Source organism: Mandrillus leucophaeus, unplaced genomic scaffold (assembly GCF_000951045.1).
Source record: "Mandrillus leucophaeus isolate KB7577 unplaced genomic scaffold, Mleu.le_1.0 Scaffold592, whole genome shotgun sequence".
Classification (NCBI taxonomy): Eukaryota; Metazoa; Chordata; class Mammalia; order Primates; family Cercopithecidae; genus Mandrillus; species Mandrillus leucophaeus.
In genome coordinates, this window is record NW_012106386.1 from 1,367,346 (window position 1) to 1,381,457 (window position 14,112).

A 14,112-nucleotide genomic window follows, 5' to 3' on the forward strand; every position below is an offset into this window, starting at 1 on the left:
CTCACTCTGTCACCCAGGCTGGAGTACAGTGGTACAATCTTGGCTCAGTGCAACCTCCGCCTCCCGGGTTCAAGCAATTCTCCTGCCTCAGCCTCCCAAGTAGCTGGGATTACAGGTGCAGACCACCACGTCTAGCTAATTTTTGTATTTTTAGTAGAGACTGGGTTTCACCATGTTGGCCAGGCTGGTCTCGAACTCTGGACCTCAGGTGATCCACCTGCCTCGGTCTCCCTAAGTGCTGTGATTACCGTGAGCCCCGTGCTCAGCCAGAAAAGCAATTTTAAATAAACTAAGGAATATATCCCAAATCAACTGAAAAGGCAGCTCCTTGGTTCCCTGGTCAGAATCTAATTGTTCTCCTCTACCCTTTTTAAGAAGACATCATAATTCTAAACTACATTAGATAGCAAGGGGCAGCACAGGTCAGGTCTGCAATCACTCTAATAAATATATTAATATAGTTTTCTGTACAGACAGCAGAGTAAAATACATCACATTTTTTTTAATCAGCCTAAAGGAAAAGGTGAAAAAAAAAGCACAAGTAGAAATGGGTAACATTTAACATTAAATAGCAGAAAAAAGAAAAGATTAGCAAAAAAAAAAAATGATAGAAAAATGTATTACAGGACCAGTGCTGTGGCTCATGCCTGTAATCCCAGCACTTTGGGATGCCAAGGTGGGTGGATCACTTGAGGTCAGGAGTTCAAGACTAGTCTGGCCAACATGGTGAAACCCCATCTCTACTAAAAATACAAAAATTAGCTGAGCATAGTGGTGTACACCTGTAGTCCCGGCTACTCGGGAGGCTGAGGCAGGACAATTGCTTGAACCTGGGAAGTGGAAGCTGCAGTGAGCAGAGATGGTGCCGCTGCACTCTAGCCCGGGAGACAGTGCCAGACTCTGCCTCAAAAACAAACAAATAAATAAATAAATAAACTAAACGAATAATTAAGAATTAACTTATTAATTGTCACAAATCACTTAAGTCTGTATATAAGTATGTACTAAATTAATCAGGCATCTTAAAATATTAACACTTTTTTTGCAGAATATTCTCCAGCAGCAGTTGTACCTGCATTCTATAGTAGAAAATCAGGTAGAATTTGTTTCCCAAGGCTAATCCTCACTTTATTCTGATACACCTACCTGAAGAAATGCCTTAATATTTATTAAGATCCTACTATACGCCTGACTCTATGTTAAAGGTCTTTTGCCTACATCATTTCATGTAATCTTCACAACCATCCTAAAAGGGCAGTATTATCATCTTTATTTTGCAAGTGAAGAAACAAAGGAATGTGACTCGACTAAAGGCTTGTGGTAGAAAATGCTGAAGCCAGAATTAAACTGAAATCAAACTGAAGCTAAAACCCAGGATTTTTCCATTATACCAAGCTGCCGGGGCGGGGGGAGGGGGGAACCCAGAATGTAACAAACAACATGTTAGCTTCAATTTTATCACCCGTATCTGTTCATTTCTGGTGAGATGTAGAAATCACAAAGGCTCTTTCACAATCCCTGATGGGGCTGAAAAATACATTTGGACACTAGGACTGCCAGAATCCCGACCTAAAATTAATAATCTCTTTCCATTAATGCAGGAAAAACCTAAACTTCTATTGAAAATTGGATTGGTATTTAGAGCTCACAAACTGGCACTTAGAAATAGCAAAAGAAAGACTACATAGCTTTTTATCACAGGGGTGCCACTTACTAATTCTGTAACCTTAGGCAAAATATTCAACTTTTCTGAGCCTCATCTTTAAGATGCGGTAATAATAGAGCATACCTCGGAGGATTAACATATGTAAAGTACTTAGAACAGTATCTGGCTTTAATAAGCACCCAATAAATGTTAGGTGTCATTATTAGCATTAAAATTCAGCAAATAAACTTAATTGATGACACATCAGGAAAGACCAAAAATCAGAAAATAAGGTGCTTCCCTATTTATACATTCCCACTACCACCAACTCCCATTTTTAGCTAAGATCTTTAGCTTGCTTTAGTTTTCTTGTTTATTTGTTTTTATTTGATTCTTAATGAAAACAGGGCAGGAAGAATGCTTTAATAAAAACTTCTTTATTGTCATATTATGAAAGTCATATTACAGAGAAAATTCAGATACATCAGAAAATCAAAATCATACCCTAATACTGTTTTTCACTTCAAATATAGTATATCTATAAACGTTCTCCATATAAAAATTTTCTCTACATCCTTTAATTTTTTCTATATTAAAAATGCTAAGAAATATTTAAAAAGAAAAAAATTACTCTTGATCCTATCACTAGAAAAATGTGTACAAGAAAGTTCCACCTTCTGCTTATCCAATCCCACTTCCAGATATAGTAATTATTCACAGTTTCGCAGGTTACTCTCTTTTATATAATTCATACACATTCTTTTTTTTTTGAAACCGAGTTTCACTCTTGTTGCCCAGGCTGGAAGTGCAATGGTGCAATCTCTGCTCACGGTAACCTACACCTCCCAGGTTCAAGTGATTCTCCTGCCTCAGACTCCTGAGTGGCTGGGATTACAGGCATGTGCCACCATGCCTGGCCATTTTTTTGTATTTTTCGTAGAGACAGGGTTTCTCCATGTTGGTCGGGCTGGTCTCCAACTCCTGACCTCAGGTGACCTGCCTGCCTCGGCCTCCCAAAGTGCTGGGATTATGGGCGTAAGCCACCACGCCCAACCCATACACTTCCTTTTTTAACAAAACAAGTAGACTCATGCTATATCTCATGGGCTACAATTCAGTTTTAAAATGAACAGTATCTCATGGGCATCTTTCCATTTTAGTGACTACAGGTATCTCATTCATTTCAGTATTACATTTTTTTAAGAAAAGGCTGCTTTAAATATTTTTTACATAGTTACTATGTTGAGAGTAGGGTGTGAGTCTTGCTCAGCATTGTTTTCTCCAGTGCTTAGCTACGATAGAATCAGGCAAATAAGTGATACTCAGTAAATATTTGCTGAAAGAAAGAATTACTGAAAACACTGGGAATGAAATAAGCCTCCAAGTTCAAAATTGCTACCTGTTTAACACCATTACCTGGGCTTAGCTAAGGCTGCAAGATTGAAATAGAAAATGTACTCCTTTACTTTTCCTCCTTTAAGAGAAGTATGCATCAAAGCACATTAGGGTAGATTTAGATTGAGTTCAAATGATCAGAGAAAAAGACTCCACAATACACCAAAAGTAAGCTTATAAAAGCCATCTCTGATTTTCACTAGAGAACACTGAGCTTGAGGCCAAATAAACTGCTTCTCTAGTTTTGCAGTAATGCACCTTTGACAAAGTCACAAAGAACCCGTTTCCTCATTTGTAAAATGTGAGTAATGATTCTTATCACAGGATTATGGCAATGATTCATTTTAAGAATATATATAAAACTGCTTTCTCCTGGGTCCAAAGTGTTTGGAATTAGACTGACTACTGGAATTAAATTCCAGTCCTACCACTGAGCAGCTGTGTGACCCTTATAAAACTGGGATGATGCTACTTACCTCTTTCCTTCACTGATACTCATCATAGTTACTGAGCATTGACTGCTGGTGGCATTGTCAACGCTCTCCTAGTCACTCTATATGAAAGCAGTAGGTAAGACACATTGCCCTCTATCCTGTGAAGCTTAGTTATAATGGGCAGAGGCAGACAACAAATAGGTACAAAGAACAAATAATGTGGCTTAAAGCTGTAATAAAATCTATGAAAGAAATCGACTTATGAAAAAACAAGGAGTGGGGAGTACAGCAATGTAGAGGGAAAACGTCTCTGAAGAAATGGTGTTTACATGAGCCCTAATGAGAGGAAATGCAAGGAAAGTAGGGATGAGTCGTCCAAGAGGAGAGAACAACACATACAAAGATCCTGGGCTAGAAACCTGCTTAAATTCTAAGTAAAGCCATAATCAACATTAATTATTAATTTCAAAGGAAAAATTATTGTATATTCCAATATCATAAAGTTGATGTCCATTATGCTAAGTAAAAACATCAGATCTCAGAAAAAATGATCACAAGAATTAACATTAGTTTTAATTTGGCATGGAATTTTTCTTTCAATTATAATTTGTACAATTATTCAAATACATACAGTTGTTTTCCTGTTCTCATTAAAATCTTTATAGATACGACACATATTAAACTGAAGACTAAGCTCAAAATAAGCATACTTAAGATGCCCAATGTTCAAAGAACTAACTTTTTGGTGTTTCAAAGCCCCATTAAAAAAAAAACAAACAAACAGAGAAAAGCCAATTTTTAAAAAGTTAGTATAAAGCATAAGACTACTGCTGTTATAAATGAACAAATAATGAGAATTCTGAGAAAAAGTGCCACACACATCAACAATACAACTGCAAAGATTACCCAGTTTAGTTCCATCTAAAAGCCCAAGCTAGCCCCTACAAATACAAAAAAGAAAAAAATGTCCAGTTTAGTAAAATTTCTCACATAATTAAAAAACCAAATAAGCGTACCTCAGAGTACAGTTATAACATCCCTATTTCACAGATAAGGAAGCTGAAGAGGCTTGACAAGCTTACACAGCTAGCACAGCGCAGAGCTGGGATTAACTGAGTAGATTCCAGACCCCAGTATTAACCTCCCTCTTAAACCTCAATAAAGTTACCATTATACTACTAGCATTAAATCATTAATAACCATGAGTTATTTTCAGTATTTCATCATGAAACTCAGGTTAGGATTACTATAAAAACATTTTTCTGCCAGGGTTAAAGAAAGTACTAATGGACAAATTGATCCATTAAATGAAAATACATGAATCTGAGTAATTTAGCTACTTGGGTAAAGTCAGATGTGGCTCTCTTGTTGATAAACAGGTATTTATATACGAGGCACTAGACTTGTGGGTCAAAAACCATTTAGAAATAACAACCTTATGTTATTTTTGCTTTAATTCAAATATTAATATACAAGCTTATTTCCTTATCTGTCAAATGGAAATAATATATGCTTTGCATTTGCAGACAATAAAATGAATTAACAGTATGCAAAGCACCTAGCATAGTCCCTGGCACATAGCAGATGCTCAATAAATGACACTTATTATTTTATCTTATGGTTAATAAATGTGTAAGTGAACGGACAATTAAATGAGGAGGAAGAAAATAACAGCAAAAATGAAAAAGAGGCTCATGTGTTCTAGTATTCTAAGAAAAGCTATATCCATCTTCTACAGATCCAAGTACCAAAAAAGTAATATTATGATATGCAAAGAAATTAAATTAATTTAAAACAATGTAGATTTAATATGAAAACCCTACAATAGAGGAAACTTCTTCAGTTTACTAATGCTCAATTAGATAAAACATCTAATATTTCAAAAATTCAGAGTATATTAGGATCATTCAAATTTAGAAATGCCCCTAATAATATTCTAATAAAACTGTGGGCTAAAAGGAAACTACACAGTCTCTTTTTATGGTATTTTACAGAGACTAGTTCTGAAAAATTAGGTCCTTTGGGTTTGGCTCTTAGTAAAGTCTGGAGATGTTTGTAGCTTAGTGCTGGATACATTATTAGTCTAAGAAAGCATCCACGTATATAATGCACTAAGCATAATTTAAGGTTCATAAAAGATGAAGCCTAGAACTCACACATACCTAGGCAATTAAATATGACATTGAAATTATTAACTACCTTTTTACATGTATTTACAAAGTTAAAATACTATAATGACTTAAAAAGCAACACACCAATGGCAGGACAAGGTTTTTTCACTCACCAGTGTTTTTTTCTAAATCACAATTCTAGGTGAGGCCAATTTTTAGGGATTTTTCCCCAATACTACAATTATGTAACAAACCATTACTCAAACTTAGTGGCATAAAAGAACATTCACTTTATTATGCTCACAGATCCTGTGGGCCAGGAATTCAGAAAAGGCACAGTGGGGACAGTGTGTCCCTCTTGGATGTGGAGCCTCCAGTGTTAAGATGCACAGCTTGAGAGGGGCTCAACAGCCAGCACCAGAACTACCTAAAGATTCACATACCACACAGGTCCAGGGCCAGGGCTGGGAGCATTTAAAGACTAGGACTGAGCACTGGAGACAGCCTCTCCATGAAGCTTGGGTGCCTCACTGCATGGCTGTCTCAGAAGAGGCAGCAGTGTAGTATATTTTCACTTCCCACCTGGTACTGTGCCTACCATCTTAAACTACCTGCCTGGCCTTGTTACTCTGACAAAAAGTGTCATGCTGTCAGAATGCAAGTAAATCCAGAGTCTGCAATGTCCTAACAACATAAACCAGAACATTTCAAACGTACTGTAGTGAAAGACCAGGGTTTTTGTTTTAGCTGCTGGTTCTGGTTTTAATTTCCAATCTGCCGCTGACTGTTACTTTTGTAAAATGCAGTAACAAATGTTTAGGTACGATCAAATTGCTAAAGGGGTTTCTAAACGCTCTCAATTTCAGCACTTAATCTGTACTTGTTTGCTGACTAGATACTAAGTGGCTCTGGCACAGACTATTAACTATTACAGGTAACAAGTTGTCCACAAATAGAATTGGAAATAATTAACTCAAGTTAAGTTTAAAATACTATCTAAAAATTTGGGGTATATTTGTACTTCAAAAAGAATGGAATGGTAAAAAGGAATCCGCTTTACAGGAAGAAAAAGTCAAGGGCTGGGAAGCCCATAGAGATGGCTAGGAATAGAAAGAAAGTGATAGGCTGTGGGTAGATAGCTATACATTTCTTCTGCTTTCGGCTGTGCTGGCAGTTGATGACTTTACTCACATAGCAACCATTTATCCCTGGTTTCCAAACAGGCACTCTACCATAGATTTCCATCAATATGCAGTAATGCTGTTTGATGCAATAAGATACAAATATACATTATAGTCAATACATAGATGATTCTTGAGGAAATCTCTAACAATAACATCTAGCCTAATATATACATATTTTCTCTATTATCATTATATTACATTCCCTTTGTGAGGTCCCTATTCTTCAGTCTTCAAAGTTCAAGCAGTAAATCTACAAGGCAAACTATCCAAAGAGCCCTGAAACTTGAATTAAAAAAAAAAAAAAAAGCAAAAACAAAGCCAAAAAGACACCTTCCGTGAACTATTCAAGACCTGCAACTTGATGTGAAGTACACATCAACCATTAATGTTAGCCTTATATCTGCTAATATCTGAACAGATTATTTACATCTATATCCTGTTAACTAATATAAATACTAATTTTCACAAAATCCACAGAAAATAAGAGTAATGGAACACCATAAAAACAATATATATAGTATAGTCTGAATTTTATCCTGCCAATGAGAAGAGTCAATGGAGCATTTTAAGCCAGCAGGAAGTGTGATCAAATTTGTGCTTTGAAAGGTCATTGATCACAATATGGAGAATGGGATGATAAGGTTCTGCAAAAAACAGTGAAAGTCTGATGAAAGCCTTGATGAAGGCCTGAAGTAGGGCAATGAAGGTGGAGATGATATATGATGAGTGGAGGATGCTGTTGCATCTGCTGCTGTTGCTGATGCCAAGCACTATGCTTAGCACTTCATATACATTATCTAAGTTGATCTTCCCAATGATCCTGTAGCCCTACAACAGGTGCTGTCACTACTTCTCCATTTCCTGATGAGAAAATTAAGGTTAATAGTTTATATCTCACCCAAAGACATACAACTAGTATTCAAGAGCTGTAAGTTTAGTGGTGGAATTAGTTGTATGTATCTGCTCCAGTACCCTGTCCTTTTCATTTGGTAACAGAAAACAATGTAATCCAACCTTACTTTGTTCAGAATATTAATAAAAATGTCAACTAGAATTATGTTTTATTCCAAGTTAAAGATATAACAAAAAGTCAATGCTGAGAAAAATTTCTAAGAAAAGTAAATGTGATAATCAATTATTTCTAATGAAACTTTAAAAAATCAGAATATATATATTTTTTCCAACCAGCCTGACAAATTACTGTCCAGAATCTGATATGATATAACAAGTCCATCCAAGCCAAGGCTTACTCCACTAAATTCTGACTTCTAGGGGTACTAAAACTAAACAAAATACTCAGATAGCTTAGGCTGATATAAAACATAGAAGCAAGAAAGATTTGTTTATGCAACTGTATTAGAAAAACAAACCTTTTAAACCCTAAATATATGCAAACCACTAAATCACAATTACTTCTTGGTAATGTCAATTTGAGTCTATAACAGACTCAAATAATGATGCTGCTAATATGAACATAAATAAGATCTTAACTCTCTTCATTAGCTGTCTATAATGCATGTAACCATTAAACATTAAGATGTTATCCTGAAACACTGTCTAGATTTATTTTAGAAAAATATCCAACATTTTCTCCCATCAATGAAGAGTTAATTTTAGAACAAGAGATTTACAGAAAATAACCAAATTTTCCACCAAAGTGGAGATTCAACTTAATAAAAGTAAAAATTTACTCTGGGCTTTAACTCCAATTAAAAATACATGCTATCTTAAAATGAGCTCAAAAACAATTCAGTAGCTTGCCTCAACAGTTTGTTTGTTTGTTTGTTTGTTTGTTCTACAATATACCCCAGCTCACCTAAGAATACTGGCACTTAGTAGTGTGAGAAGGTCAACAAGAGAAAGTAACACAACGATCCCTGCTAAAGATACCTGAGGGCAACCAACACACAGCTTTCCCATCAATCCTGTTATCTTCATCATACCTATGAAGACACAGCCAGGAGAATATAAGAAAGAGCTACAAGCACTATAATCTTCCATATATGTATATGCATATGTGTGTGTGTGTGTGTGTGTGTGTGTATCACTTTATTGTCTAGCTATTGGTACTTATGTGTGTTATCATGAATGTCTTCTGTGTGATGCCAACATCATCAAAGAGAGTTTAGGGTCAGAAAAGCTGCTAGTAATGGTACAATCAGGTCCCGGTAAGGTAAACCTTTAAAACAATCAAATAGCAAACCAAACAGTGTTTTCAAGCATGCCTGATTATTTACTAGCCATTCAAAACAACTGGTAGGTCTTATTTTGGCAATAAAACTTTGAAATAAAAGACTAAATATTATTACAGGTTACAAATATACCAGATCAAATCTGATTACTGTTTTCAAAATAACTTCTGCTAAGCACTTACACTTTGTTCAGTATTGCTTTGTTTTACATTAAGTAAATGATGAAATCCTTTGAAAGTAAGCATTCCTATACTCCTTCAGTTTATGATTTCTTCTGTCTCACACACTAGACAGTGAGCATCTTTGGGACAAGAGCTACAAAATCAGTCTACTTCCCTGAGTTTTCTGAATGAGGTATTTTAAATACTAAATAAAATACAGCATTTATTGAATGAATAATTCCCCACAACACATACAACTATTGCCTGTTTTCAATCTCAATCCCATCTTACCCTATTTTCCATTTTGCAGACAAGAAATTTTTTCTTAAAGCACCAAAATAAACCTCATGGCTCTTATGCCAAAAACCCTGTAATGCCTTTGTATCACATTTGGACAGAATTAAAACTCCTTAGGACAAAATCCTTGTAAACTGGCTCTAGCCTGCCAATTCCAATTCTCTCCTCACAGCACTGCCTCTACCATATGTTCCCAGGCACAGGAAACTGGTGCTCTGATGCCTCCACACCTGTATACATAGTGCTCCCTCTACTTGGACTGCCCCAACACTTCTCCTCAGTCTTGGCTAGATGCCATCTCCCCTAAGAAGCCTTCTGCTCATTTCCTGAATCAGTCAGTGTGCCCTCCCCACACAGTACATCTAGGAGAGATTAAAAATTTTGCTTCCTGGATGTAGTGTGATGGGTCCCGAACAAGGTTACTAAACCTTGAAGGCAAAACTGTGAGTCAAGGTCATGGTGCTCATCCAAGGAGCAGGTGTCCCTGAGAACCCAAACATAAATTTTACAAACCTTTATGATGTGTTTTCCCTTTAAAACTGAATGCTTTTAACAGCAACTAGGTCACATCTTGAATGCTTTGCTGCTTAGAAATTTCTTCTGCCAGATACCCTAAATCAACTCTCTCAAGTTTAAAGTTCCACAAATCACTAGGGCAGGGGCAAAATGTTGCCGGTCTCTTTGCTAAAACATAACAAGGGTCACCTTTGCTCCAGTTCCCAACAAATTCCTCATCTCCATCTGAGATCACCTCAGCCTGGATTTCATTGTCCCTATCATTATCAGCATTTTGTTCAAAGCCATTCAACAAGTCTCTAGGGTGTTCCAAACTCTCTCCCATTTTCCTGTCTTCTTCTAAGCCCTCCAAACCATTCCGACCTCTGCCTGTTACCCAGTTCCAAAGTCACTTCCACATTTTTGGGTTATCTTTTCTGCAGTGCCCTACTCTATTGATACCTATTTACTATATTAGTTCATTTTCCTGCTGCTGATAAAGACATACCTGAGACTGGGTAATTTATACAGGAAAAAGGGTTTATTGGACTTAACAGTTCCATGTGACTGGGGAAGCCCACAATCACGGCAGAAGGCAAGAAGAAGCAAGTCACATCTTACGTGGATGGCAGCAGGCAAAGAGAGAGCTTGTTCAGGGAAATTCCACTTTATAAAGCCATCAGATCTCATGAGATTTACACTATCACAAGAACATCTTGGGAAAGACCTGCCCTCATGATTCAATAACCTCCCACTGGGTCCCTCCCACAACATGTAGGAATTCAAGATGAGATTTGGGTGGGGACACAGCCAAACCATATCAACTTCTATAGTGTCTCCTAAATCATGAGGTTATGGGAAAATATGGCATAAAAGTCTGGAAAATTTGCAGACTGACAATGTGATAGAAAAGAAAATCCCATTTTCTAATAAATCCACATCAGCTGCAGAAATATGCATAAGTAACAAGGAGCTGAATGTTAATCCCTAAGATAACGGGGAAAATGTCTTCCACGTCAGAGGTCTTCATGGAGCCCCTCCCATCACAAGCCAGGAGGCTTCGGAGGAAAAAATGGTTTCATGGGCTGGGTCCAGGGTCCCCATGATGTGTGTAGCCTAGGGACTTGGTGCCCTGCATCCCAGCCACTCTAGCCATTGCTGAAAGAGACCAACGTAGAGCTTGGGCTGTGGCTGCAGATGGTGCATGCCTCAAGTCTTGGCAGCTTCCACATGATGTTGAGCCTATGAGTGCACAGAAGTTAAGAATTGGGGATTGGGAACCTCCAACCAGATTTCAGAGGATATATGAAAACTCCTGAATGCCCAGGCAGAAGTTTGCTGCAGGGGCAGGGCCCCTCATAGAGAACCTCTGGGGGCAGTGCAGAAGGGAAATGTGGAATCAGAGTCCCCACACAGAGTTCACTACTGGGGCACCCCCTAGTGGAGTTGTAAGAAGAGGGCCACCATCTTCCAGACCCTAGAATGGTAGATCCACCAAAAGCTTGCACCATTCACCTGGAAAAGCCACAGACACTCCTCACCAGTCTGTTAAAACAGCTCGGAGAGAGGCCGTACCCTGCAAAGTCACAGAGGTGGAGCTGCCCAAGACCATGGGAGCTCTCCTCTTTCATCAGTGTAACCTAGATGTGAGACATGGAGTCAAAGGAGATCATTTTGGAGCTTTTAAGATTTGACTAACAGCTGGATTTCTGACTTGCATGGGGCCTGTAGCCCCTTTGTTTTGGCCAATTTCTCCCATTTGGAATGGCTGTATTTACCCAATGCCTGTACCCCCATTGTATCTAGGAAGTAACTAACTTGCTTTTGATTTTTCAGGCTCTTAGGCAGAAGAGATTTGCCTTGTCTCAGATGAGACTGGACTTTTAAGTTAATGCTGAAATGAGTTAAGATTTTGGGTGACTGTTGCGAAGGCATGATTGGTTTCGAAATGTGAGGACATGATATTTGGGAGGGGCCAGGAGTGGAATGATATGTTTTGGTTGTATCCCCACCCAAATCTCATCTTGAATTCCAACAAGTTGTGGGAGGGACCCAGTGGGAGGCAATTAAATCATGGAGGTAGGTCTTTCCTGTGCTGTTTTCATGATAGTGAATAAGTCTCATGAGATCTGATGGCTTTATAGAGTTTCTCTGAACAAGCTCTCTCTTTGCCTGCTGCCATCTATGTAAGATGTGACTTGCTCCTCCTTGCCTTCCACAATGATTGTGAGGCTTCCCCAGCCACATAAAATTGTAAATCCAATACACCCTTTTTCCTGTATAAATTACCCAGTCTCGGTTGTGTCTTTATCAGCAGCTTGAAAACAAACTAATACAGGAGTCAAAAGCAAATGTAAGGGGATAGGAGGATGAAAGGAAATCAAAAGAGTTCTCAGTGGGACAGTATGAATAGAGGTTGGGACAAAAATACTCATTAAGTCAGAGTCAGGAAAAAGAAAGATCTGAAGCAGCAGCAGAGACTCTGTTGCTGGCTTTGCAGAAGCAAACAATATGTAAATTGTCTATGGGGTGGCCCATGTGGCAACAATCTGAAGGCAGCTTTTAGGAGACAAAGCAGTCTCCAGGCAACACCAAGCAAAAAACAGGACCTCAGTCCTGCATCCACAAGGAAATGAAATTCTGTAAGAACTGGTGAGCCTGTAAGAGGACCTCAAGTCTCTGATAAGATCACCGCTCCAACCAAAATCTTAACATCAGCATCTGAGACTTTAAACAGAGGCCCCAGTGAAGCTGTGCCTAGACTCCTGACACAAAGAAACTATAAGGTAATAAAGTTGCATTGTTTTAAGCCACTAACTTTGTGGTAATTTGTTACACAGCAACAGAAAACTAATACATCATGCTTACAAATCTTGCCTACGTCAAACTTTGTTTTCTCAAATGCTACACTGCCTTTTCTATATAATCTAGCAAACATGCTTCAATTTTTATGAAATCTGAACATTTCACATTTGTTACAAAAGCATTTTATCTATGAGCTTATTTGGCTAGATTCAAAATATATCTGAATGAGAAATTGAATTTAAAAGCATATTTCCTTAACTTTTTGGATCGTATTTTGAAAACTTATCATTTTAGAAAATATTTACTATATTATGTGCTTAGAAAAAGGTTGCATATTACCATACTTAGTTCTCTTTTCAATATGTCAATCACTAAAGTATATAAAAAAAAATCACATTGTGAAAGCATTTTCACTCACTGTGTGAACGTTTTCAAACTATGTAACATGGGGTGAAAGAAGAGATATACCAATTTTACAATCAAAATGTTATATAAGATTATATAATAAATTTTCCAAAACAACAATCTGTTTACATAGCTATATCTGTCATCTAGATACGAGCAAATTAGGGAAAAATAGTTTGGTGAGATTACTAATCCCAGTTAGGGGGCAAAATAAGCTGCCATTATGTTTTCAGAATATAACATTTTCTTCTGTGCTTTTGTCAAACAATTAAGTAAATTTATAAATAAACAATCAGGATATATGTTCATATTATAGTTGCTTTATTATACAGTTCCAAATAAAGTTTGGTTTCTTATAAAGAATACACTAAAAAAAAAAAAAAACAAAAACACACACACAGAAAGAAAGAAAAAAAGAAAAAGAATTGACTTTAAATTAGCCTACCTTCCACATTCAAAGTTCCCATTTTAGATTCCAAGAAATCAAATAATGTGCTTGGTGCTGATGGCCTTGCGTTTCCCAGGTCCTCTTCATCTTCAGATCTTATTCGTCCCCTGCCTTTTCCTCTACCTTTAGATGTAAAAGCAAGAAATATGTACTATATATGCAAAAACAAAAAGAATATATACTAACATATAACCAAAAATTTTAAATAGGGATTTTAATTTCTTTCCATATTTTTTGTATAGTCTACATCTTTTCAGTAATTTTTTAAAGTTTTTTAAGTAATTATATTAAGTAGCACATTTAATCCTCTAAATAAATCATCTATTCAGAAGTCTGAATTTGTTTATATAAACTATCTTCTAAGTAAAAATTATAATTTATTCTTCAACCACAGACATTTTAAAAATAATATAGGACTGGGACTTGAAAAACCACATAATAAACTTGACCATGCAATGATTAAAGAATAATACCAAGGCCGGGCGCGGTGGCTCACGCCTGTAATCCCAGCACTTTGGGAGGCTGAGATGGGCCGATCAC

At 37.1% G+C, this 14,112-nt stretch overlaps 1 protein-coding gene across 1 annotated transcript in view; it reads right to left on the reverse strand.

Annotated features, from left to right (window-relative positions):
• LOC105553378 (tudor domain-containing protein 3-like) overlaps window positions 1–13,723 on the reverse strand; it is a gene marked incomplete at its 5' end in the record, with an annotated part of 18,923 nt that extends 5,200 nt beyond the window's left edge. The window contains one exon of the mRNA XM_011999428.1: window positions 13,570–13,723. Coding sequence (XP_011854818.1) covers window positions 13,570–13,723 — 154 coding nt within the window. The remainder of the gene's footprint in view (window positions 1–13,569) is intronic.
• Between the last annotated feature and the right edge of the window lie 389 nt (window positions 13,724–14,112).